Consider the following 24,172-nt stretch of genomic DNA (forward strand, 5'->3'; position numbering starts at 1 on the left):
GTCAGGCAGCTTTTCCTGCCCAGGAGCCTGAGGGCCCAGCTTCTGCTTCAGGAAGCAAAAGGAGATGGAGAGGGGCCCACAGATGGATCTTTATTCAGAAACAGTTGGCTGGTCATTCTTGGGGACCTTTGCTCTGAGGGATGGATGGGTTCAGCCAGAGGGAACACCCTCACTTTGACTTGCGTGGAGAACCTCAGGGGTCAAGGTCAGAGGTCACTCTCCCCGTAGAGGGCACTGGAGAAGGCCACGTAGTCCAGGGCTCCGGCTGGAGCCCCAGATCCCTTGTAGGGCACCATTCGGCGGATGCAGTACTCAGCCTGCTCAGCTGGGAGCTCCCGCCGCAGCTCCTCAGGGGTGATGTAGTTCTGGGGGAGAAGAGGTATTGAGAGCCCACAGGTCCTGTTCCCTGCCCCAGCCCGCCAGCCCCTTCCATGCCAGGGACTCACCTTGTCTCCTGCCAGGATCTTGAAGGAAGCCATAACTTGCTCGGCTGTATCAGTCTCGGCTGTCTCTCGGGTCATGAAGTCGATGAAGGCCTGGAAGGTCACGACGCCGGCTGCATTGGGGTCCACCATGGTCATGATTCGAGCAAACTCTACTTCCCCCTGCAGGGATAGAAGCCGGGCACCATGCCCATGAGTACTAAAGCCAGGAGGGCTCCTGATGTCCCCTCCTGGGGACTGTACAGCCGTGGCTCGATAACCCGTGACAAGGTGCTCCCTTTCCCCAGAGACCATCTGCCGCAGCTTTAGTCAGCTCTGACTGTAGGAAGTCCTTTCTACTAGGCTGGAATCTGCGTCCTGCCATGTCCCCTGTTTCCCGTGGGTCCTGATCTTTTTTCTGGGGTCCTCAGTAGTGCTGTTTCTCTGAGGTAAAAATGTTGCAAGCTCAGGCTTTGGAGTCACACAGATCTACAGTAGGTCTAAATCCTATCTGTGTGTCTGAACAAGTTAACCTACCTCTGAGCCTTTGATAGCCCCTGTGTGCAATGAGATAATTCCGCCCAGCCCCAATGGGTGTGATGAGGAAATGAGAACATGGATGTGAAGGTAGGGGTACACAGGTGATCCATACGTAGGAGAGGGCACTGATGGGACTCCTGGGATGGGGGTGAGGGGCGCTCGCTCACCAGGTCGTAGCCCATGGAGATGAGGCAAGCCCGGAAGTCGTCAGGCTCCATCATCCCGTTCCGCTTCTGTAGTGAGTGAGTGTGTCAGGCTTGGTCCTTAAACCCCACTGTCCCCAAAGTCCACCACCCCACAAGGCTCGGCCCCTGCTGACCCGATCAAAGTGGTTGAAGGATGCCCGGAACTCGTTGAGCTGCTCCTGGCTCAGGCCCTTGGCATCTCGGGTCAGTACCTGGTTCTCCACCTCGTTGATGGTGCGGGCAATGGAGGTGAGCAGCTGCTCCCAGCCCACGCGGATGTGCTGGGAGAGCAGGAGGCAGGCCAAGTCAGGGGCAGCCAGCGCTTGGCCACGAGCTCTGGCTCCACTCCCAATCTGCTGTGAGACCCTGGGCAAGTCCTCCTGTCCCTGGGCCTCTGTGTGCATCTGGAGGTTCCACTGAGTGACCTCCAGTGGCCCTTCCTGCCTTCAAGTTTGATGAAAAGCCATGGCCAGTCCTGGCTTGGCTTTAGACTGTTGTATGACTCTGGACAGGTCACTTTTACACTCTGGGTCTCAGTATCCCCATGGATACACTGGGGGACTTGGCCAAGCTGAACTGGGGACCCTCCTGGGACAGATGTGCTGTGGTCAGCTGTGGCCACCTCCCCTCATGTCAGCGGGTGTGACCCCACCTCCATACTGTAAATGGTGTGCTTATTGTCAAACACCAGGCTCTCCTGCAGCAGCTGGTGGTCGCCCTCCAGCCGGTCAATGTTGTTCTTGTAGTTGATGATGTTGTGCTCCTGCTGCCGCAGCCCAGCCATCTGCTCCTCCAGAGAGCCAGCCACCCCCGCTGCCAGACGCCCCACCTCCTGCAGGGGGACCCAGACAGGGTGAGGACTCCCGCTCCCGGTGGTCCAGCCCCAGCCCCAGCCCCAGCAGCCATGCCTTACCTCCATCTTCCCCTGGATCCAGGGCCCAATGGCATTGGCCTGGGCTGCAAACTGTCGCCGGAGCCTCTCATTAACCTGCTGCCGTGCCAGCTCCTCTTGCAGCATCTGGTCACGGCTGGGCACCAGCTTTCGGACCTGGGAAGGAGGGTGGTTGTGCCTGGGGCAGTTTGGGGCCGGGAGATGGTTTTGAGGGGAGGTGGACTCCAGCCCTTCAAACAGCCCATCCCGCTCTGAGCCAAGGTGTCAGGGCTATATGGGCAGGTTCTTGGGCAAGTCACTCAACCCCTCGAGGCTTGTTTCCTTATAGGTAAGTGGGGTGATGTCATTTATAACTAACTTAGGTTGTTTTGTAAAGGATGCCCACACATCAGATTTCATTCTATTCACATCAGGCCTGATGGGAAGATACTGCTATTATGGCCTCTTTACAGATGAAGCCGACAGGCAAGGTGACTTGTCCAATGCCACATGGAGTCTGTGACAGATCCCAGATCCTTATCTTGGGACACCTGAGGTTTCAGGGTGGTTCTACTGCTCAGGAGCGGATGGGAAGCAGGGAGAGGCCACAGGTGGCACTGACCGTGTCCCACTTGGTGTTGATGTCCTGCACGCTGAGGGTGATGTAGGGGTTGGTGGAGCTGGGCCTCAGCCCATACGTTTGGTAGATCTTCTGGATCTCACCCTGGATGCCCAGGATGGCACTCCTCTCTCGGTCAGCTTCCGGCAACGTTGCCTTGAACTGCTCATGTGCTGTCAGCAGGCTCTGGGGGCAACAGGCAGGAAGCATTAGCCAGCATGCCCCACTCCCCGTAGGTGACGGAAAAGGCAGCAACGCGCTCCAGGCCATCCAACGGGTACAGGGCAGGACTGGCTCGAGAACCCAGGCCTCCTGTCTCCCAGCCCAGCGCTTGGGAACTGGGGTGTTCTCCCATCCCCATTCTCCAGGAGCCCAAAGGAGTGGCTGACAGGGTTTTAGATCAGCTCCCCTGTCATCCCATGCAGTCTCCACCCCATGCCGAACCCCCACACCCACCTGGGTCTCCTCCATGGAGTGCACCAGCCACACGTCCTGCAGGTCCTCCACGGCGCCGTCCAGCCAGTTGTTGAAGGGCGCTGCCCGCCGTGCAAACTCCAGCTGCAGCTGGTCTATGGTCTCCAGAAGCTTTTCCATCCGCTAGAGACCACGGGGATGGTCGGCGAGTCAGCAGCCTGTCCAATTGGCCCCCTCACCTGCCACCAGTGCCCAGCCTCCCCAGCTCCCTGGCCCCCAACGTCACCTCAAGTGCATCTCGCCTCTTCTGGGTCAGCGTACCCAGGTTGTCCCACTGGTCACAGATGGCCTGGCAGCGGCTGTTCACTGAGGCTGCCTCATGGTAGTCCAGCTCACTGGGGGTAAGAAGAGGGGGTGACTGTGGGACCAGATTTACTCCTGCCCCCATCCCTGATGGTGGTGAAGGCATAGGGCAGCCAGGAAAGGTGGGTGTGAAGTGGGGCTGTCCTGAGGGAGGGTCCCAGCGCTGTCCTGGCGGGAGATGGGCTCCCGCTGATCTCTGCTCCAATCCCTCAAGTTGCTTTAATAGAGGGGCGGGGTTTGGAGTTTCAGGGGGCGGGGTTATGGCAGAAGGGGCGGGTTTACTGGAGGAGGTGGCGAAGCCAAGGCTGATGGAGAGGATTTGGGGTAGCAGACCCTGTCCCAGAGCTAGAGGGAGCGGGCAGGTCACGGGGGTGGGTTAGGCAAGCGCCTGTGGGGAAGAGTGTGGGCAGCAGAGCTGGGTCGGAGATGGGGACGGGGATATGGGAGGAGGGGCGAAGCTAGTGGTGAAGGGGAAGGACAAGGGCAGCGATGCGGGGTTACTGAACCTGGGAGAACGACGCGTCTTGAGGGCAATGAGGATCAGGGCGGGACTCGGGGATCGAGGGGTGGGGCCAGTTAGGGGCTTTGTCCCCGGGGGGCGGGCCCGGCCGCAGGCCACGCCTACTTAAGCTCCTGGGCCAGCGCTGCGATGTGCTCTACACGGTCCTGGTGGGCTGCCAAGTCACTTTCGAAGGCCTCGTGGCGCCGCAGCAACGCCCGCACCTCCTGTAGTGACGCCGACTCGTAGTCGCGCTGGTTCAGCATCTCCTCCTTCCCTGCTCGGAGAGAGGCGCAGCTCGGGTCACATAGCGGTGGCAGAGCCAGGAGCAGAGGGTTAGGGGCTGTGCGACTGCCTAGATTCTTCATCTGTGAAATGCAGATGCTCACAGCTGCCTAGCCTGCCCTGGGGGTTTGCTCTGAGGCGCTGGCCTGATAAAGTTAAATGAAGCCCCTGTTTCAGGGCATGGTCCTTAAATGACGTCAGCGGTCCATGACCTTGCCTGGTGCGCGGTGGACCTTGGTACGGTTTTGGTATTATTTGATTCAAAATTACCTCCCAACGACTCTGAGCCTGATGAACCCCTGACACGGCTTCCTTTGCTCACTAGTTTCCCCATCACCTGGCAAGGTGCCTGGCACTTGGTCCAGACTCTGTGAATATTTGTTGGATGAATGAATAGTGAATGTCAAAGTGCTTTGAGAATGACAATTACCATAATTATGCAAATAAAAAAACATGATCATAATAACTGCAGCAACAACCATTCACTGAGTGAGTGCTTCTGCATTTTGCAGAGAAGGTGACTGAGGTTTAGAGATTCAGGGACCTTAGGGTCACATAAGTGGCCTTATATTTAAGGGATTCTTATATCAAACCATCATTATATATTATTCCCATAATCTATTGTTAGTGTTTGTTCATTATTTTTAGGCAGGAGTCACTCATTTGTGGGACTAAAATCCCTGACAAAATACAGAATGAATGTGTTCATCTAGAGCAGCGGTTCTCAACCTTTCACAGGGGTCGCCTAAGACCAGCGGTTCTCAACCTTCCTAATGCCGCGAACACTTAATATAGTTCCTCATGTTATGGTGACCCCCAATCAATAAAATTATTTTCGTTGCTACTCTATAACTGTAATTTTGCTATTGTTATGAATCGTAATGTAAATATCTTTTTGTTTTCCGATGGTCTTAGGTGACCCCTGTGAAAGGGTCGTTCGACCCCCAAAGGGGTCGCGACCTACAGGTTGAGAACCGCTGATCTAGAGTGATATATTTGATTCATGCAATAGTTTGGCATCAATATACTTTGAGTAGCATGTAAGTGATGTTAGAGTGGGGGACTCTCCTTTGGTAACATGCTACATATACAAATAAAATGCTAAATGACAAATACATTAGAGCAGACCAGCAGGAGGCCAGAGCCACGAGGGAGTTCGAGGCCTGAGTTTACAGATAAAGAAACTGGCCCAAAGAGCGGTAGTGACTTGGTAGCACAGCCAATCAGGGTGGGAATAACAAACAGGTCTCCAGCTTCCTGGCAGAACACCTACCCCTGACCTGCATATTTTGCCAGGAGTCCCCCTCTCTGCCAGTGTCCACCCCAGGACAGAATCGAGTCCCATGAGGTGTACCTACCCCGGGTCCAGGTTTCATGCAGGGAGGCCTTCTGCTGGAACTTCTCAGCCAGGTGTTGGAGCCGTTGCAGGCGCCGGATCTCTGACAGCAGCCAGTCTTCATAGCCCTTCTCTACTTGCTCCAGCCCCCGCCATGCGTTGGCGATGTCCTGTGAGGCAGGCAGAGGTGCCCTCCATCATGGTTCACCCATTATGCAGAACAGGACACAGAGCCCAAGATCACCCAGAGGATGTGGGCAGAGCCAGGGTCACCCCATCCCCGGCCTGGCTCACCGAAACCAGCTTGCCCTCGGAGGGCATGAAGGCAGGCCGGTGGCTCAGCCGCAGCTTGGTCTGCAGTGTGTTGAAGTTGATCTCCAGCTGGCACTTCTCCTGCACACGGGGAGGCTTGTGAAGGCGCCGGTAGTCGCGGAAGTCCTCCAGCTTGCGCTGCATGGCACTCATGCTGTGCTCGCCCACACGGTTCTCCAGCCAAGGGACGGTGCGGCGGATCCATTCCAGCAGCTGCCAGAGCCAGGCAAGGGGCAGAGCAGAGAGCTCTGAGCCAGCCTGCTTACCTCACCTACCCCTTCCCCCCGACACCCAGGCTGTGGCCTCAAGCAGAGTGGGGGTCTGGAGGGCAGAATGGGAGCTCCGCACTAGTCAGAGAAGGGGTAGGATGGTTAATTTCTGAGTCCAAGGACCAGTATAGGTTTGCACAGACCTATAAAGGTCATGAGACTGCCTAAATATGAATGAGTGGATAAATGAATGAGTAAATGAATGAAAGATGACAGAATGACCAGGAGCTTGGATGGCCAGAAGGGGGCAGGAGATGGGTGAAGATGGCAGGAGGTGGCTGGGGGAGACCAAGGCTACTTTGAGGAGACGGGGATTCTGCTGGCCCAGACCTGGTTTTAGCCAGGTTTGGGAGGAGCTGTAGGGCGGGTTGAGAGAGAACAGGTGGAAGAAGGGGAAAGGCCCACTCTGGCCCCAGGCTCACCTCACTGGCAAGCTTCTCATATTCCTCCATTAGCTTCTCATTCTCCTGGTTCACAGCCAGCACCTTGCAGATCCTGTTGGCAGCTGTCTCTGCCTGTGGTGGGGGTGGGCAGAGGAGCTGCCATTGGAACAAGCTGCCACAGACACCCAGACCTCACCTCCCTCTACAAAACCCATGAAACCTGAGCTTGTGCAAACAGGGGAATGAGGGGAGCCCATCTTTTAGGGTGGGGACAGAGCTTCCAGGCCAGAGGCCTCCGCTTCTGAGCTCCCCAAGGACCTAGTGTGTACAGCTGGAGCGGTGGCACTCTTCCACCTACGTGGGGCCTGGCACCTCCAAACGTCGGGATGTGCCAAGGTTGGGCCCCTGGGTCCACAACCCCTCACCTGCTCAGCCCCAGCGAAGGCATGGTAGAAGCAGGAAACGTAGGTCATGATGGCCTTCTCATCGGGCTTTGGAGTATTCACAATGTCTGGGGGATGGCAATGAGGTGTTTATTGGCCAAAGCCAGGGGTGGGGAATGGGCTCATGTCCCCACCCAGGCAGAGACCCCCCTCAGAATGAGAGGGGCGGAGACATCTAGTCATGCCTACCAGCTGCCAGCTACCCAAAACCCCGCATCTTCCTCCTCCCTGAAGCCCTCTCTGATCGCCCCAGGGCCCAGCATCCTCACGCTCCGTGGGATGAGAAAAGCATGACACTGTGGCCCTCATGAGGTACCAGTCCACACTGCCTGGTGTACTTAACCATCCCATAATTCTGTCTGTCTTTTCCCCAAGTCTTCATCCATTAGTACCCACACATTCAAGGGCACAAGGCACAGTAGATGCTCAGAAAATGTTTGCGGCTTTAATTGACTAAAGCCTTGCTGAGGCACAGGGACCAGAGGCAGGACCTCCCCAGAGAAGCTCCCAGTCTTGAGGCATCAACATGCTCCCAGGTGACCCAGGTAACTGGGATATGAGGCAGAGCGTGGAGCCATTACATAAGGGGAGAGGCAGGAAAGGTTGTTTCCACCGGGTGGAGAGGGGAAAAGGGGTCAGGCTAGAGGGCTCCTGGAGAAGGGGGCCTGTGGCAGGAAGGATTCTGACCAGGGAGCCAGGAGAGGGGCAGAGCCTCCTAGGAAGAGGGGCAAAGGTGTGGAGGTCAGATGGTGGGATAGTGGAGTCCTTGCCAAGGCTAGGCTTACTCTCACCTTCTGCATCCAGCATCTTAGGGATGTCCAGGTATTTCTCTGCCACCTCGAAGGCAGTGTTCAGGTTGCCGATGGGGTCATCCTAGATGGGTAAGAGGGGAGAGAGGTGCAAGGTCAGCTGAGGGCAGAAGTTTGGGAGGTTGAGGCTAGGGGCGGCTGGGGCCTACCTTGCGTAGTTTGGCATAGTCAATGAGGTCGGGGCGGTGTCGGTGGATGAGCGCACAGAGGGCCAGGCCATCCTTCCAGCTGGACAGAGAGAAAGCGGGTCAGGCCTGGGGTCAAGCTGAGACCCTGTCCTACCCTCGCCCCAAGAGCACCCTCATCAGGGCAGCCTCATCTGTTAAATGCAGGAAAGTCCAAACTCCTTAGCTTGGGATTTGAGGCCCTTCATTACCAGACTTGGACCACCTCCTCCAAGCTCATCACAATTCCCTCACATACCCTAGGCTAAGGTCGCACCAATTTCTACATGTTTTTGGCCACCAGGTCTTTGTCCACAAGGTTCCCTCTGGCTAGAATGCCCTTCCAGGAATGTCTCCAGTGCTCTCTCCTCCAGGAAGTCTCCCTCACCCTCCTGGACTCGTTTAACATTAACTGAGTCCTCCTATTTTCAGACACTGTTCCAGGAACTTGGCTGTGACCTCTCCTCTACTGGGGCTTGTGACAGGGGCCTGCTCTGTGTCCCAGGGCCCGGCGGAGGCCTGCGTGTGCATGCTAACTGACCGACAGACCTGGTGTGGAAGTTCTGCACGTTGACGTTGCGGTACGGTGCTGTCTTCCGCTGGCACCACAGGAGCAAACCTTCCTTGGCCGAGGTTTCTGGGTGTGGATGGGGGGTTGTTAGTTGGGGAGGGGTCTGGGCCAGCCCCCTCACCCTACCTGCTTCCCCTGCCCCCTCACCCTCCACAGAGATGTCCTGGATGGCGAAGCGAAGGATGATGGTCCAGATCATGCCCAGGGTCATCTTCAAGTTCCCATCCACGATCTCTGCAAGGCAGGGGCAGGGCAGATCCCACCTGGTGTTCAGGGCCTGTGCTACCTGCCTCAGCTACCTCCCCCTACTCTGCTCTCTGGCCCTTGTCCCTCAACCCAGGGATTGCACCTAGTAGGTACTCAACCATTTTACTTAAAAGTGATTCATCGAACATCTACTAGGCGCCAGTCCTGTGCCAGCACTTTGGGTAAATTTGCTCCTTACTGTCCCCCACCCCGTGAGGCATGGATGGTTATCCTCAATGTTGAGATGAGGAAACTGAGGCTCACAAAAATAACTTGTTAATGTAAAAAACAACCCCCCGGGGCCGGCCAAGTGGCGCGATGGTTAAGAACTGGCTTGGGACCCCAGAGGGCCCCGGTTCGGATCCCACATATGAGGGCCAGTGACACTGCCCTCCACAGCTAAGATGCTGAACAACAGCTCAACCTGGAGCTGGGCTGCCATGAGTCGCTGGCGACGGCATAGGCTGCAGCCCCTGTGGCAGTGGGTTGCCATGGGCTACCGTGTGTAGCCAGCAGCCAGCGTGAGCGGCCAGCAGCCGCAGTGAGCGGCCGTCCAGAAGCCAGCGACTGATCTGCCTTGCCAGAGAAGAGCGCAATGATGGTGCCAACTTGGGCCAGTGAAGCAACATCCCCCACAACTAGATTGAAGAACAAAAGGACAGCAACTTGTCTGTTCCCCTTCCCCCAATTCCCCAGCACTGTTCCCATCCCCCCAATTCCCCAATAAAAATCTTTAAAAAAACAAACAAAAAAACCCCAGCAACTTGTCTGTTCCCCTTCCCCAATTCCCCAACGCTGTTCCCCTCCCCCAGTTCCCCAATAAAATCTTTAAAAAAAAAAAACAAAAACAACCCCCCGCCCCATCCAGGCCTCTTCCTGCCATCTCCTCACCTTCAGCCCCGATGGACACCAGCTTAACGCCCTTGCTGGCAATGAAGTCCAGGGCCTTGTTGACATTGGCGATTTTGTGGAAGCGCATCTTGCCTTTGTCTGGCCTGGGCAGCCTCTCTCCTGGGTGTAAGAGGTGAGGTCAAGGGTCAAAGGTCATGAGAGGAAGCTGCCGACATTGTCCTCAAACTTCCCCCTCCACCACCGAGTCCCTCCAGTACTCTGCTGCCTGTTGCACCCTGGGTTCCCCATATACTGATTTGCACCCCTCACCTGAAATGACCTCCAGGAGCAACATGAGTTTGAGGCCGTTGCGAAAATCATCCTCAATGTTCTCGATCTGGGTGCCGGCCTTGCGCAGGTGTGAGTTGCACCAGGCAGTGAAGGTCTGGGGGCAGAGAACAGCACTCAGAACCTAATGCTCAGGGCAGTACTCAGGCTCCTCTGTGGGCGGAGAGCTCAGAGCCTGAGGCACTGGGTTCAAGTCCCAGCTCAGCCTCTGACTAGCTGTGCATTCAAGCCAGCCCCTTTCCCTCTCTGAGCCTTAGTTATCCTGGAAGAGGAGGAATAGGGTCTAGGACCCATATAGGTCCCAGCTTGGACTTGGGGCACCTTGTCATCAGCACTCCAGCTTTGGCCAATATCAAGCACTGGAATGGGTTTTACAAAATTATAAAGCAGATACTTCAAAGTTGGGGGCCCTCTGAGCTGCAAGGGCCAATGCAGGGAGCTCCTGCCTTTGTAACACCTGAAAAATTCTGAGTTTAAGCACATCTGACTCTGAGGGTTTTGCCTGAGGGACTGCACACGTGCATTTTTGTCTCAACCCCACCGACCTCTCAGGGCTGTTGTGAACTGGCCTCCAGGTAACTATGAGTGTGCAAGAGCTTTTCAGGTCATGGAGGATCAGCTGGGCAGTCAGGCCAAGCCTGACCTACTCTCTGGAGGTGATTGTCCTCTCCTGCCCTCCAGAGTTAGCCTCAGCCTCAGGCTCCATCTGGGATAGGTAGGCTGGTATATGGCTATATGTCTATTGGGGATGGGGGTGACCTGGAGCCTGGTGCACAAGTTTCCACCAAACCACCAAACTTTCAGACCCCGAGTTCTGCCATCAGCTCTAAAGTCCTTGGTAGAACCCATACTTAGGCTCCAATCCCAGCTAAGCTACTCGGTGTGACCTAGGGTCAACTCCTTGCCTTCTTTTAGGCTCAGTCTCCCCATGTGTACAATTAAGGGGTCAGACTCAACGATGTCTCAGGTCCTTCTTCCCTTGGCCTGGCAGGATTCTACAATTTAGAGCATTCCCCCACCACAAAGCAGATACTCCTGGAAGTTATTTGGAATTCTTTCCCTTAATCAGCTTCCTTTCCTCAGACCAGCTTTTCAGTTGCCCTAGGAGCTGGATATGGAAGATGATGCTTTAAATATTTGAAGAGCTGTCATTGATAAGGGAAGGAAGTGAGTTTCCTGTCACCAGAGGTGTGTAAGTGGGTGCTGAGCACTATTTGATGGGGCCCCAAGCACAGGGAGGGCAGTTGATTCTCTGTAGTTCCTCCCCACCGCGGAGTCTGGGATTCCCTGGGTCTGGATAGGGCAGGGATGAGGGGAGGCAGGTCTGGGTGGGGCCCCCATGGCAGAGGAAGGGGCATTCTTTCATTTGACAAACATGATTCTTAATGAGATGTGGTCCCTGCCCTAAAGGAGCTCACAGCCAGTCTAAGAGTCATGTTGGTTTGAGAAGTGATGGGAGAGACTAGTAGTGGGGACTTTGGGGAGGAATTCTCCAAATCAGGTGGAGGACCTCTTGGGGAAAGCTAATAATATTTGATCAGAGCTATGATGGAAGAGCAGGAGTTATTCAGGCAGGGAAGGGCAGGCAAGGGCATTCCAGGCAGGGGCAGCCACGCTGGAGTGCTCGGCGGTGAGAAACAGTTGCTACGTTTGTGGGGCTACAGCTATCTGGACACTGCTGGAATGAAGCTGGGGGTGTTGGGATATAAGTGGTGAGAGGCAGGCCGGAGGGGTGGCAGGGGCCAGGTCATGCACGATCTTGAGTGCTAAGCCAGAGAGTTTGAACTTGATCCTAAGGGCAACAGGGAGTCAGGGAAGCTTTCAAGCAGAGGAGAAGCAGGGCAGAACTATATGTTTAAAAGCTCATTCTGGTTGCAGAGTGGAGACAAACAGCTTGGCAGAGCAGAAGGGAGATGTTAGGAGGTGGCGACTGGGACCAGGGTGAGAGAAAAGGGTGTCAGTGAGGGGAACGGGGCGGGATGAAGTGGATGAGATAGAAACATTTGTCCTTGTTGCAATATAAGCTCCCTGGGGCAGGGGCTCTATTTTGTCCCCTGCTGAATTCCTGGCACCTAAAACAGTACCCAACAAATAGTAGGACCTCCTTAAAAATATTAAATGAATGTTTTTGAATGAGGTTGATTGAAGAGGACTCAGGCATCAGTTGGGAAGAGGTGGGAGTGTTCCAAGATGCAGAGGCGTGAACAGGGGTGGGGTGGGGCTAAAGCTGAGCACAGAGATGTTCATTACATTGTAATAAACAACGTTAGACAAGAAAGAAAGGGCCAGACTATCTAACATCCTGGGATGCTGATTAATTTAGAGAGCATCTACGCTCTGTAGCCATTGAATGAATGGACGAGGTAGGTGGCTGTAAGTTGGGTTGGAAGGATATTCCTGATATTTTGTTAAGTGATGAAGGCAAATTACAGACAGGCATGTGTCTTAAGAGGGGCATGTGGGTCTGAATCTGGGAGAGACCTGATGGGTGGGGATGGGTATAAGGGTTGTTGCAAAGCAGATGGCAGCTGGAGTCCGGGGCAGGGATGACTTCACCAGGAGATCACTGGACCCGAGGACCACAGTCCTGCTTGGAAACAGGTGCAGGAGGAGCCTGGGGGGTGGGGGGTGGGGTAAAGGCTTATCACCCAGGGCACTCCATCGGAGTCAGCTGAGCCTCCTGGTCCCTGGGGTCATCTCCTGTCATCTAACCCAGCAGAAGTGCTCCGATTCTAAATCTTGGGATTCTCAGATCCTGCAAATTGTTCTGAGCACCCCGGTCCCCCTGCCCTTTCCTGGAGTCATACACTGTTGGCAAATGCTCGGGAGGGTCCCATGACCTCATGGAGGGTCCCATGACCTCCCTACACCTCATCCGCCACTCCCCAGTTTCCTCACTCCAGCCTGGATCATTTTCTCTTCTGGGAACCCAGGTGTCCTGGCCCCTTCATTTGGGAAAGTCTGGGAGTGAAAATAGCTCAGGGAGAGGGGGCCCGAGCACCCTACAAGGCTGGGCCTGGGCAGCAGCTGCCCGTGTGCCCCTCTCTAGCTCCCCCAAGGCGCTGCCTCAGCACAAAGTGTCCATCTGGTCGGAGAGTCAGGTTACTGCGTAAGGGGACCCAGGGCTCCCTCCTCCCTGACCCTGTGCCCTTTTCAGCAGACTCAGGGCTGGTGGGGCAGGGAGGGGTATCTTGGGAAAGAGTGGGGTTGGGGCAAGCAAGGGGCAAAGACCCTCAGGTTTTGGGGGGCGGGGGATGTCCTGTTTTCTAACATGTATGATTTGTGTACTATCTCTGCTTCTTTCTAGTTCTCAGTTTCCTCATTTGACAATTGCGATAGAGTGACTACGGATACTAAGCTGGAGAGAATACAGAGGAGAGGGTGAGGAGGGGTCTGGGATGGCTCCCCTCCCCAGCATTCCCGAATCTGTCTACTAGTGTCCTGGCTGCAAGCCCTCAGGGTGGGGCCCGGGTATATTTAACTAGAGAGTGTGTGTGTGGGGTGGGGAATAAAAGATGATGTCAGAGCATTAGCAAGGGCCTTGCAGGCCATTATATTTTACTCTGAGTGAGCTGGGAAANGGGGTGGGGTGGGGGGCGCCCAGGGAGAAAGAGATTATTCTTCCTGGAGCCCCCAAACTCAGATCTCTTCTGCTAAGCCCAACTGGTTTTCACCAGCAGAAATGGGGCAGTGGGCCCAGGGGAGTTAATTCTGGGGGTAAGGGGACCCCAGAAATTCTCCTTGTCATCCTAAACCCCTCATGAGTGCTCCAAGCCCTCTCTTCCAGCCCTCGGGGACAGCAGAGGACTGATGGGCTGAGCCTGGGCTAGGGAGTGGTGCTCTGCAGGCTCTGCCCCTGATCTGCTGAGATGCCAACGACAAACTGCCCAGCTTAGCAGGCCTCAGTTTTTCCATCAAGAAATGGGCTAGAACTCACTTTCCGCTGCTGCTTCTCCCAGGCCGGGTCCAGCAGCAGGTCGCGGTCCCAGTCCTCCTCCTGTTCCATGTACTCGCCGCCGCTTTCCGCAAAGGGCCCCTCCCGGGTCCCGAAACCCTCGGGCTGCATAACCACCATCATCTTGCTCGGGCTCCTGGCTTCGCTCCGCTCAGCGCTCTCCAGGACACCGGGGCGGCATTAAGTAGCGCCGGGCGCAGCCCCGGATCGGATTCGCGCTAAATATGGGGGAGGAGGGTGGGGCCGGATGGGGGCGAGGGCGCTCGGGTCGGGACCAGGCAAAAGGTTGCCCTGGAGCCAGGGGACTGCAGAATTTGGGGGTGCTGGGGTGGATCCAGTGGCGGAGATCCGGGGTTCGCGTTCTGCTCCGCCACTTGGGCGCTGTGTGACCTTGGGAAAGCCACGGACCCTCTCTGTTTCCTCAAGTGTGCAAGGGAGATGCTGATAATAGTAGCTACAGACTGCTCTTGAAGCCGCCCTTTGGGCCTCCTCCTGACCCTCTTCCTGCACCGCGCTGGTGGGAAACAGGGAACCCTATCCCCATTTCACAGTCAGAAACACCAAGACATCGAGCTGTTTTCAATGTTTTCTGGGGTGATAAAGGGAGACACTCGAGCATGGGGAGGGGCTCCAGGCCAGCTGGCTGGACCGATGCAGGGCTATTAATATCTGGACGGCTGAGGGATGAGCGGGAATGTGCTGAGCAGGGAAACCCCGACGCCACCGAGGGTGCAACTCAATCCTGCGAGCGTGCAGGATAGCCAGGCCAGCCGGCGGGCCTTCAGCGGGTGGGGCGGGGCCTTCGTGGGCAGGCGGGGCTATAATGTCGTGGCCCTCCTGGGCTCTAGCGCCAACAAGATTCCAAGCATCTCCCTTGGCTCATTTGGCCGTCCAATCACATCTCCGAATCTGCCGACTGCTCCCTGTGAACTCTCACAGCACCCCTGCAGAGCTTCTATTGGACATGGGAGACGTCCGTCTGCCACTATCCCCGCCCCAATACGGAAGCGGCGGGGTACTCGGGATCCGACAGCGGTTGGGTTCAGGCCATGGAGCAGCCTTGGGGGAGTGCGGACGGGGCGTCCGCGCGGCTGCCCCTCGTGCTCACTGCGCTGTGGGCCGCGGCCGTAAGCCTGGAACTGGCCTACGTGCTGGTGCTGGGTCCCGGGCCGCCCCCACTGGGACCCCTGGCCCGGGCCTTGCAGCTGGCGCTGGCCGCCTTCCAGCTGCTCAACCTGCTGGGCAACGTGGGGCTCTTCCTGCGCTCGGATCCTAGCATCCGGGGAGTGATGCTGGCCGGCCGCGGTCTGGGCCAGGGCTGGGCGTGAGTGGGGTGCGGGATCCGGCAGGGAAGCGGGAGCTTGGATAGGGGGAGGGGCCCTAGGACCTGAAGATGTTAGAACAAAATTACAGTAGGATCCGCATGTTAGAGCCAGAGAACTCCTTTAGAACCTGGGACGGTAGAGCCGGAAGGAATATCATTCATTGACTTACAAATGTTTACTGAGCACCTACTATGTGCAAGGTACTGTTCCAGGCACTGGAGGTACAATGAAGCAGGTTTCTGACCTCCTGGAGCTGATTTCAATGTGGGAAGGGGCAGATAATAAACCATAGGCATAATAAATATATAGAATGTTAGAAGGTGTTATGGAAACAAAAAGCAGAACAGGTGTAAGTTCCAGTTTTAAATAGGGTGGTCAAGTAGGCCTTGTTGAGAAGATGTCATTTGAAGAGAGACTTGAAGAAGGTGGGGGAGTTAGCCATGTGAGAATCAGCGTGTAAGAGTGTTCCAGGCAGAGGGAACAGACATTGCAAAGGCTCTGAGGCAGTTACATGTTTAGCATGTTCCAGGAACAGCAAGAAGGCCAGCGTGGCTGATGTGGAATGAGAGAAAGAGAGGAGAGAGGTTAGAGATGTAAAGACCTGGTAGGACATTGAAGACTTTGCTTTTTACTAGAAGTAAGATGGAGAGCCATTGGAGGGTTTTGAGCAGAGGAGGGACATAGATTTTCTTTTTTTTTTAAATTGGGGAATTGGGGGATGGGAACAGCGCTGGGGAATTGGGGGGAGGGGAACAGATAAGTTGCTGTCCTTTTGTTCTTCAGTCTAGTTGTGGAGGATGTTGCTTCACTGGCCCAAGTTGGCACCATCATTGCGCTCTTCCTGGGCGAGGCAGATCAGTTGCTGGCTTCTGGACGGCCGCTCACAGCAGCTGCTGGCTACTCACGAAGGCTGCTGGCTACACATGGTAGCCCATGGCAACCCACTGCAGCAGGAGCTGCAGTCTAGCAGTCGCAGGCCACTCATGGCAGCCCAGCTCCAGGTTCAGCATCTTAGCTGTAGAGGGCAGTGTCACTGGCCCTCACATGTGGGATCCGAACCACGGCCCTCTGGCGTCCCAAACCGGCTCTTAACCAATGCTCCACTTGGTAGGCCTGGGACATAGATTTTTGAGGATCAGTCTGGCTACTGGGGTGACACTACACTAGGAGGGGACAAAGGTGGAATCAGAGAGACCAGTCAAGAGGCTGTTGCAATAATCCAGGGCAGAGGTCATGGTGACTCTGGCCAGGTGGTGTCTTGTGGAGGAAGTGAGAAGTTTGTTCCTGGATGTTAGAGGCCAGAGACAGGCCTTAGGACTGGGGATGTCAGAGCTGCAAATGACCTCAGACCTGCCCTGCTAGAACTGGAAGGGCCTGGGAAGTGGTGTTCAACCTGCATTTACCTAGGAAGCGTCTGAGGCTTAGGGAAGGCAGCCACTGCTTCCCCGAGGTGGGCTCAGCGGCTGACCTGGGCTTGAGATGGGGCACTCAGAGTTGCTGGGGGAACTGACCCTGAGGTTCCTTCCCTGCAGTTACTGCTACCAGTGCCAAAGCCAGGTGCCACCGCGCAGCGGGCATTGCTACGCCTGCCGCATCTGCGTCCTGCGTCGGGACCACCACTGCCGCCTGCTGGGCCGCTGCGTGGGCTTTCGCAACTATCGGCCCTTCCTGTGCCTGCTGCTGCATGCCGCAGGCGTCCTGCTCCACGTGTCTGTGCTGCTGGGCCCGGCCCTGTCAGCCCTGCTTCGAGCCCACACGCCCCTCCACACCGCGGCCCTGCTGCTGCTGCCCTGGCTCATGCTGCTCACAGGTGGGAGCCCGGGAGGCCTCCGGGAAGAGGCAGAGGCCCCGGTGGCGGGGCATTCTGGTGGGACACGTGGTTTGGGGCTGGTTCTGGCAATTCCCTGGGGACCCATTCGCAGTGTCATTAATGGGGCGGGGAGGGCAGCCTGTATTCAAGTGGGCATGCTGTATGGTGAAATACAGGGCCTGAATATAGGTTCAGAGTTCTGGCTGGGAGAGTCAGGGAGGGATTCCAGGAAGTGTTGACTGAGGAGTTCATTGGGGTGGGGGGTAGCGGGTGGGGTGAGTGGGGAGGTGTGTATTGGGCAGGGAGTCGTGAAGGCAATTTGATGGGAATTGTGAGAATTAAGGCTAGGACGATAGGCTGGGACTGGATGGTGGAGGCCTTGAATGCTGGTGTGAGGAGATGGCCCTTACTTGACTGGGCAGTGGGGGGCCACTGAAAGTTACAGGGAGGGGAAGGCCCAGTCTTTGGAAGTCAGGAGGGGAAGATTGGATCGGGAGGCTGATTGAAAGGCTGTTCTGGGTGACACATTTATTCATCTTTTCTCTGCCACCACCCACGGTAAAACCCCGCTGGTCTTTTATACTCCTCTTTCCCTCCCCCACAAAACGCTTTGGGCTTTCTCTCCCCTGACTCCTTCCTCCTGACCTCTCCATGGTCCTCTCTAACCTTGTCCTGTGATTGTGTAACTCCTAGACCACTGAATGGTTGCTGTGTCTCCTCATGGGATCCAAGCCCAGCTCTGTCCCAAGGACCCCCTCCCTGCAGCCCCAGGGGAGACCTTGCGAGGCCCAGTGAGGTTGCAGTGTCTTCCTTTGCCCACACTGGCTTCCTGAGCAGCCCCCCTTGATGACTCCCTGCCTCTACCGAGACTCAAGCCCTCGGCTGCACCTCCGTACACCCGCCTCCCTGTGGCTATCCAAGGCCTCTCAGTCTCTGAAGATTTGGACTCCAGCGCCCAGTCCCTGTCTCTCAGCCCTGGGCCCTGTTGAAATCATGGGTGTCTGACAGTCTGGGCGAATGATTTATTCAGTGCCCCAGTCACTCAGCTTCTTGACCTTCTCCATTTTACTTCCTTCTCCTACTCCCATGTCTGCACCCCAGACCTTGTCAGCATCTAAAATGTGTCACCTCCCAACTCCCCATCGGCCGCCCCTCTCTCTGCTCCCCTCGTCCCCTCCTATCCATCTCTCACTCTTACTCCACTGCACCTGCTCCGTTAGCTCCTGGCTCTCACCTTTCTGTCCATCGGTACCTTCACTACCCTCCGTGTCCAGTTTGGAGCCCTCATTCCCACCATTCTCCTGCCAATATCTCAGAACTTCGCACCGTCTTCCTTCCACTGTGCCTCCCTGGCTTCTCTATGCCAGCTGCTGAGAGCTGCCAGGGACGCATGATACTTCATGGCACGTTGGTACTATGCCACGTATGGCCTCTGACCTCAACAGGCCCTCCGCTGTGCCTGGCTGTCCTAGTTTCTCATCAGCTTGCTCCCCCTGATGACTGCAGCTCAAACTTTCACACTCTCCTGTCCTCCAAGCCCCCATCTCTTGAAAATCCATCACAGAGAAGACGAGACATGAGTTGGTACCTCCAGAATTGTCCTGTCTTCAGACCTCTAAGCCAGGCTGACTGCCCCCAGCTTCTCCTGGTGTCTGGCCCCTCTTCCCTGCTCAGTGGCCACGCACTGGGGTTGGCCTCTCCTGCCTTCAGAGGCTCCCTCTACTGGCCGCCTTCAGGTCCACCCCCCCGCCCCCAAAACCCTCTCGTCCTCTTTTCCCCCCACATCCTCCTCTCCTAGCTCTTCTCTCTGGCTCTTTTGTCAGCAGCCAAAGTTCTTGAAGGACTTGACTGGGCTCACGGGCTGCTTTTCCTCACCTCCCCCCCATTCCTCTACCTGCTCCAAGCTGGCTTCTGTTCCCCACCACTCTTCTGAGACTGCCATGGTCCCCAGGCTTCTGTCTCCACAAAACCCACAGAACCTTTTTGAGTCTCTTGCTTCACTAGACCTTTCAGCCTCATAAAACCACTGCCCTCTAACTTCCTTGAAGGGCTCTATCCTTGGTGTCACCGACAGCTCGTACTTTGGGTTTTCTCCTTCTTTCTGGTTTCCTTTTCTTTATCTGGTCCCTAAGGACATGGTTTCCTGGTGCTGAGGTCAAGGCCCCATCCCCATCTTGCTCTGCACACTCTCGCTGGTCTCTGAACTGCCTGTGACTGAATCCCCACAAATCTGTGTCCAGCCTGGGCTTCTCTCCTGAGCTTCCAGCACTGTCCGTCATTTATCTCACATGCACTGCTCTGTCCTGCCTCAGGACCTTCAAACAGAATGTTTTCTCCCCTCTTCACCTAGCACATAAATACCTCCTTAACCTTCAGGCCCCACTCATAATATCACTTGATTAAAACAGATGAAGTCCACTTGCCTTAGCCTCCTATTAAGTGTGCATGGCATTTCCCCCATAGGCTCTTTATTGAAGTAAAATTCACGTAACATGGAATTCATCATTTGTAACCATTTTCAAGTGCACAATTCAGTGGCATTTAGTACATTCACAGTGTTACACTACCACCACCACTATCTAATTCCAGAACATTTTCATCACCTCCCAAAAGAAGCCCATATGTACCTGTTAAGCAGTGACACCCCATTCCCTCTGAATCCCCCCAGCCTCTGGCAACCACCAAACTACTGTCCCTATGGATTTGCCTATTTGGGACATTTCGTATAAGTGGCATCATACATGTGACCTTTTGTGTCTGGCCTCTTCGCTTAGCATAATGTTTCATGACATCTTGTAGTTCATTAGTTCAGCAAATACAACCTACCACAGGAGGCAGGGATGGTACGAGATGCCTTTCTTTTTCAGTAACACACATCACAGCTTACATAATTAAGTAACTGAGAAGCGATCTTTTTTTTTTTTTTAAAGATTTTATTGGGGAATTGAGGGAGGGGAACAGCTTTGGGGAATTGGGGAAGGGGAACAGACAAGTTGCTGTCCTTTTGTTCTTCAGTCTAGTTGTGGAGGATGTCGCTTCACTGGCCCATGTTGGTATTAGCATTGCGCTCTTCCCAGGTGAGGTAGATTGGTCGCCGGCCACTGGAAAGCTGCTCTCGGTGGCTCTTGGCAGCTCACGCTGGCTGCCGGCTGCTCACGGTAGCTCACGGCAGCCCCACTGCAGCCTACGCTGTCGCCAGCGACTCACAGCAGCCCAGCTCCAGGTCGAGCTGTTGTTCACCATCTTAGCTGTAGAGGGTAGTGTCACTGGCCCTCATGTGGGATCTGAACCGGGGCCCTGCTACTCAGAGCTGGTGCCCAAGCCAGCTCTTACCCAACGCGCCACTCGGCCGGCCCAGAAGCAATCTCGTGAATGTCTGTGAGCTCCCAGAGGTCAGAGATGCTATCTTCCATTCATCTTGGTATTCGCCGTGCCTGGCACCGTGTCCAGCACATGGGAGGCGCTCACAAGTTCGCGATGCATGAATGAAAGTCGTCTATAAGGCAGAGGGCTGTGTCTGCCAGGTTCATGGGTGTGTTCCCATCACCCAGCAGGGGCCAGCCAGGGAGTAGCACCTGTGCTGAGGGAGGTATGAGCCCTACTTCATGGTGGAGGGTAGGGGCTGGGAGGAGAAGCTGGGCTCTCGGGAGGGAGGTGGACCTGCTGCTGTCCCCTGACCTTCTCTGCTCTCTCCTCGCAGGCAGAGTGTCTCTGGCGCAGTTCGCCCTGGCCTTCGTGACGGACACATGTGTGGCGGGTGCGCTGCTGTGCGGGGCTGGGCTGCTTTTCCATGGGACGCTGCTGCTTCGGGGCCAGACCACGTGGGAGTGGGCTCGGGGCCAGCACTCTTATGACTTGGGCCCCTGTCACAACCTGCAGGCGGCCCTGGGGCCCCGCTGGGTCCTCGTCTGGCTCTGGCCCTTCCTGGCCTCCCCATTGCCTGGGGACGGGATCACCTTCCAGACCACAGGTGATGTGGGACTCATGGCTTCCTGACTCCAGAAAGAGCCAGAGCTGTACAGGGCGAGGGAACCAGGAGAGGGGGCTCCTAACTCATTTCAGACCCACCGCCAGCCTTAGGGGGGGCAGGCGGGTTGGTACTTAATGTCTGCTTTTTAGCAGCTCCAGCCCCATCCTTGTCCTTGCCCCTGCCCAGCGTGGACTCAGTATCCAGGGCATGGACCCTGCAGTTCTGCCTCTATCAGTGGCCCCCGAGTGCAGTGGAAGGTCTGCCAAGGGGCCACCCCTTTGTCAGGTTAATAAAGCGCCCACTTGGTTCTTGGACCCACTGCATCTTTGTGGGTTTCTGGTGCCCAGACTGCTATTCCAGGCTCCTGATTGTCAGGCCTGGGAGCCCCAAGGTGTCTGAGCATGTGAGGGGTCAGGGCTCTGCCTCCTGTGACCTTGGTGGGATGGGGGTGGGAGCACCAGCAGGCCAGGGTGGCATGTAGTGATCCAGGGTATGAGAATCTGAAACTCTTTCCCAGGTTCAGTGCTTGATAGTTAGAAGCATTTCCACAATTTCACCGAACCTCTCTCTAGCTACCTTGGTACACTCGGCAGCAATCATGCAGGTGAAAAATTGAAAGCTCTGAGAGTTGATGTGATAAGGTCTTGCATGGGGTAGTAAGTGAAGGAGTCAGAATTTGAACCCAGGTCTTGGTGCTTTCTCCTTCACCCTTGCACAGTCAAAGGAGGAGAGTGGGACAATCAAGGCAGAGAAATCGGGTGGGGGGAGTTCAGGCATCTACGAAGCTGAGGGGGCTTCTCTGAGCGCTTTGGGAGACACTTGTCCAACATTTTTATTTAAACATAGTAATGAGTTAAATGTTAAATGTGCCAGGTTTAAACACATGGGTTTATCTCTGTTTCCTCTTAAAATTTAAAATGATAGTAAAAAAAAACTTTCTTAAAGATATAAATTTACAAGGAGAAAAAAAATAGGAGGGAGACAGCAGTAGACCAAAGAGCCTGGCATTTTGAAAGACAGAAAGTGGATGGAGGCTTATTTACTCTCTTAGCAGAGAAGTAGAAGTTGAAATTGTGTTTCCAGAGGGAGGGGCCAAAAGGCAGCCACACTGCTCCCCAGAACCCTGGAGAGGCTCAGGAATTCCACCAGCACCTTGGAGGGCAAGGTTGGGGGCTGACAGCAGGGATTGATAGGAGGAGCAGCTAGGTTGCTCCTCCCCCAGCACCCACCCCACCCCTTGCAGCCAAGCAGCTACCCCTCTGGGGTGGAGGTGGAGGCTATTTGAAGCAGCTTGGGGTCTTAGGCACTGGGGAGAGTAGGGGAGAGGGGCTGGACCAAAAATGGGGCTAAGTGAAAGTCCACAGAAGCTGCTGGAGAGGGGCCCTCCAGTGACATGGCAGGCTTGTTCCCCAAGAACCCACAGAGAAGCCCACCCTTCTGGCAGGCCCTGCCATGCCCACAGAGGTTTGAGCTGCTAGGACTTTTTTTGTTTTTCCAAGTGGTATGCTCTATTACTATTTTTCCACTGTGTTAGGAACTTGGTGTGCCTGGCACTTTGTGCTGTACGCATACACAGCATTGGCAGACTGCCTGTTTCCTCCTCTGCTTTACCCCTCACCCTCCAGAATATCTCTTGTTTTTAAATAGGATGCAAGAAAATATTTATAACGAGAAACAACACCCTCCCATCCCCACGTAAAAAATGGATACCATTTTTTGTGAAGTCCCTGCTGCGCCCCTCCCGGTAGGTGGAGGGGACACTGCTGGCTTATCCATTCCCTGGCTTTGCTTTGTAATGTTATCACACGTTTGCTTGGGTTTTGCATGTTTTTGAATTTTATATAAATGGAATCATACCATGTTTATTCTGTGACTTGCTTTTCCACTCAGTATTGTTCCTGAGATTTATCCAAATGAATGTATGCAGCTGTATTGTATTCCTTTTGCTGTAGACCAGTTTATATTTCCCTATCGTCCTACTGGTCATTTTATCCACCTTTGCGTAGGATCCCCTAAGATCTATTCGTGGTCCTTGCTCTTCCATCTAGATTTTAGAATCAGTCTGTCAAGTTCCACCAGTAAAAACCCCTTTGAGATTGTGAATGAGACCCACTGAGTCTATAGATCAGTCTTGGGAAAATCAATATCTACATGAAATTGAATTTACTAGCTCATGAACATGGTGTCTCTCCATTTAATGTTTTCAGTCAAGTCATATACAGTTTCCTCATAAAGATCATGCCTTTTTTGTTAGATGTATTCTTAAGTATTTTATATTGTTATGCTATTGTGCATGGTTATGAAAATAGATTGTATCCAGCAAACCTAAAACTTAGTCTTATAATTTACTTGTAAATTCTGAGTTTTCTGTATTTATTCATATCATCTATGAAAAGACAGTTGCTATTTTTAATTTTTATACCTTTTATTTTTCTTGCCCCTTGTGAATGGGTAGAGGGAAAGTAGCTGGCACCCTTGTTTCTGAGCTTAGAGGGAAAAATTTCAATATTTCACCATAAAATGTGTTTGCTGTTTTTTTATTTGTTGCCCTTTATTAGGATGAGAAAGTTCCCTTCCATTCCAGCTATGTTAAGAGTTTTTATCCTTTTACTTTCAATCACTTTCTTAAAAAATAGCCTATAGGGGCGGCCAGTTGGCTCAGCTGGTTAGAGCAAGGGCTCGTGGCACCGGGGCTGCCGGTTTGATTCCTGCATGGGTCAAGGAGCTGCGTCCTCCACAACTAGATTGATACAACTACTTGTCTTGGAGCTGATGGGTCCTGGAAAAACACACTGTTCCCCAATAAAATTTCTTTTAAAAAAAAGCTATAGATGGATTATAAAGTCTAGATAGCAGTGTCTTCTAATTGAAGCATTTAGTCATTCATATTTATTGTAATTAATATACTTGGGTATATATCTACCGCTTTATTTTGTACTACTTTTCCCATTACTTCTAGTTTTTTATCTTTTTATTTAAAGTTATTTTTTGCTGGGTATAGAATTCTAGGTTCATAGTTATTTACCCTCAATGTATTGAAAATACTATTCCGTCTTTTGGTCTCCCTTGTTGCTAAGTCAGCTGTCATCTATTGTGTTGTCGGATCAGTGATGTTGCATTTTTGCAGCGAAAAACAAAAAAAATACATCATGACTTTTCTGACAACCCAATATTTTTTGTTATTAGTGTTTCTTTGAAGATA

At 54.2% G+C, this 24,172-nt stretch overlaps 2 protein-coding genes across 2 annotated transcripts; one reads left to right on the top strand and one right to left on the bottom strand.

Moving 5' to 3' along the window:
• Positions 1 to 65: 65 nt before the first annotated feature.
• On the bottom strand, positions 66 to 14,085 carry ACTN3 (actinin alpha 3). Its single transcript, XM_019645553.1, has 21 exons — positions 13,848 to 14,085; positions 9,893 to 10,007; positions 9,623 to 9,742; positions 8,633 to 8,719; positions 8,464 to 8,551; positions 7,900 to 7,978; positions 7,733 to 7,814; positions 6,924 to 7,009; positions 6,538 to 6,630; positions 5,829 to 6,059; positions 5,557 to 5,704; positions 4,040 to 4,190; positions 3,338 to 3,446; positions 3,094 to 3,234; positions 2,641 to 2,823; positions 2,061 to 2,195; positions 1,800 to 1,979; positions 1,282 to 1,428; positions 1,130 to 1,195; positions 447 to 605; positions 66 to 365 (listed from the first exon to the last, which is right to left on the bottom strand). Exons 1-21 carry the CDS (start codon positions 13,986 to 13,988, stop codon positions 207 to 209), a joined length of 2,700 nt encoding a protein of 899 aa, XP_019501098.1. The 5' UTR covers positions 13,989 to 14,085; the 3' UTR covers positions 66 to 206.
• A 789-nt stretch (positions 14,086 to 14,874) lies between these two features.
• ZDHHC24 (zDHHC palmitoyltransferase 24) lies at positions 14,875 to 21,284 on the top strand. Its single transcript, XM_019645100.1, has 3 exons — positions 14,875 to 15,189; positions 16,723 to 17,000; positions 20,701 to 21,284. The coding sequence occupies exons 1-3, from the start codon at positions 14,915 to 14,917 to the stop codon at positions 20,994 to 20,996; spliced, it is 849 nt and encodes a 282-aa protein (XP_019500645.1). The 5' UTR covers positions 14,875 to 14,914; the 3' UTR covers positions 20,997 to 21,284.
• Positions 21,285 to 24,172: the final 2,888 nt, after the last annotated feature.

The sequence above is a fragment of the Hipposideros armiger genome, unplaced genomic scaffold (genome assembly GCF_001890085.2).
Source record: "Hipposideros armiger isolate ML-2016 unplaced genomic scaffold, ASM189008v1 scaffold_93, whole genome shotgun sequence".
Classification (NCBI taxonomy): Eukaryota; Metazoa; Chordata; class Mammalia; order Chiroptera; family Hipposideridae; genus Hipposideros; species Hipposideros armiger.

Bases quoted from the DNA above. Each gene is read 5' to 3' on its own strand.
- ACTN3 (XM_019645553.1), bottom strand. From the start codon at position 13,988: ATGATGGTGGTTATGCAGCCCGAGGGTTTCGGGACCCGGGAGGGGCCC. The intron at 7,815-7,899 runs GTAGGCCCCAGC...TTACCCATCTAG, and splicing joins ACTATGCCAAACTACGCAAG to GATGACCCCATCGGCAACCT. The intron at 5,705-5,828 runs GTGAGCCAGGCC...CCTGCCTCACAG, and splicing joins CCGAGGGCAAGCTGGTTTCG to GACATCGCCAACGCATGGCG.
- ZDHHC24 (XM_019645100.1), top strand. From the start codon at position 14,915: ATGGAGCAGCCTTGGGGGAGTGCGGACGGGGCGTCCGCGCGGCTGCCC. The intron at 15,190-16,722 runs GTGAGTGGGGTG...CCTTCCCTGCAG, and splicing joins GGTCTGGGCCAGGGCTGGGC to TTACTGCTACCAGTGCCAAA. The intron at 17,001-20,700 runs GTGGGAGCCCGG...CTCTCCTCGCAG, and splicing joins CTGGCTCATGCTGCTCACAG to GCAGAGTGTCTCTGGCGCAG.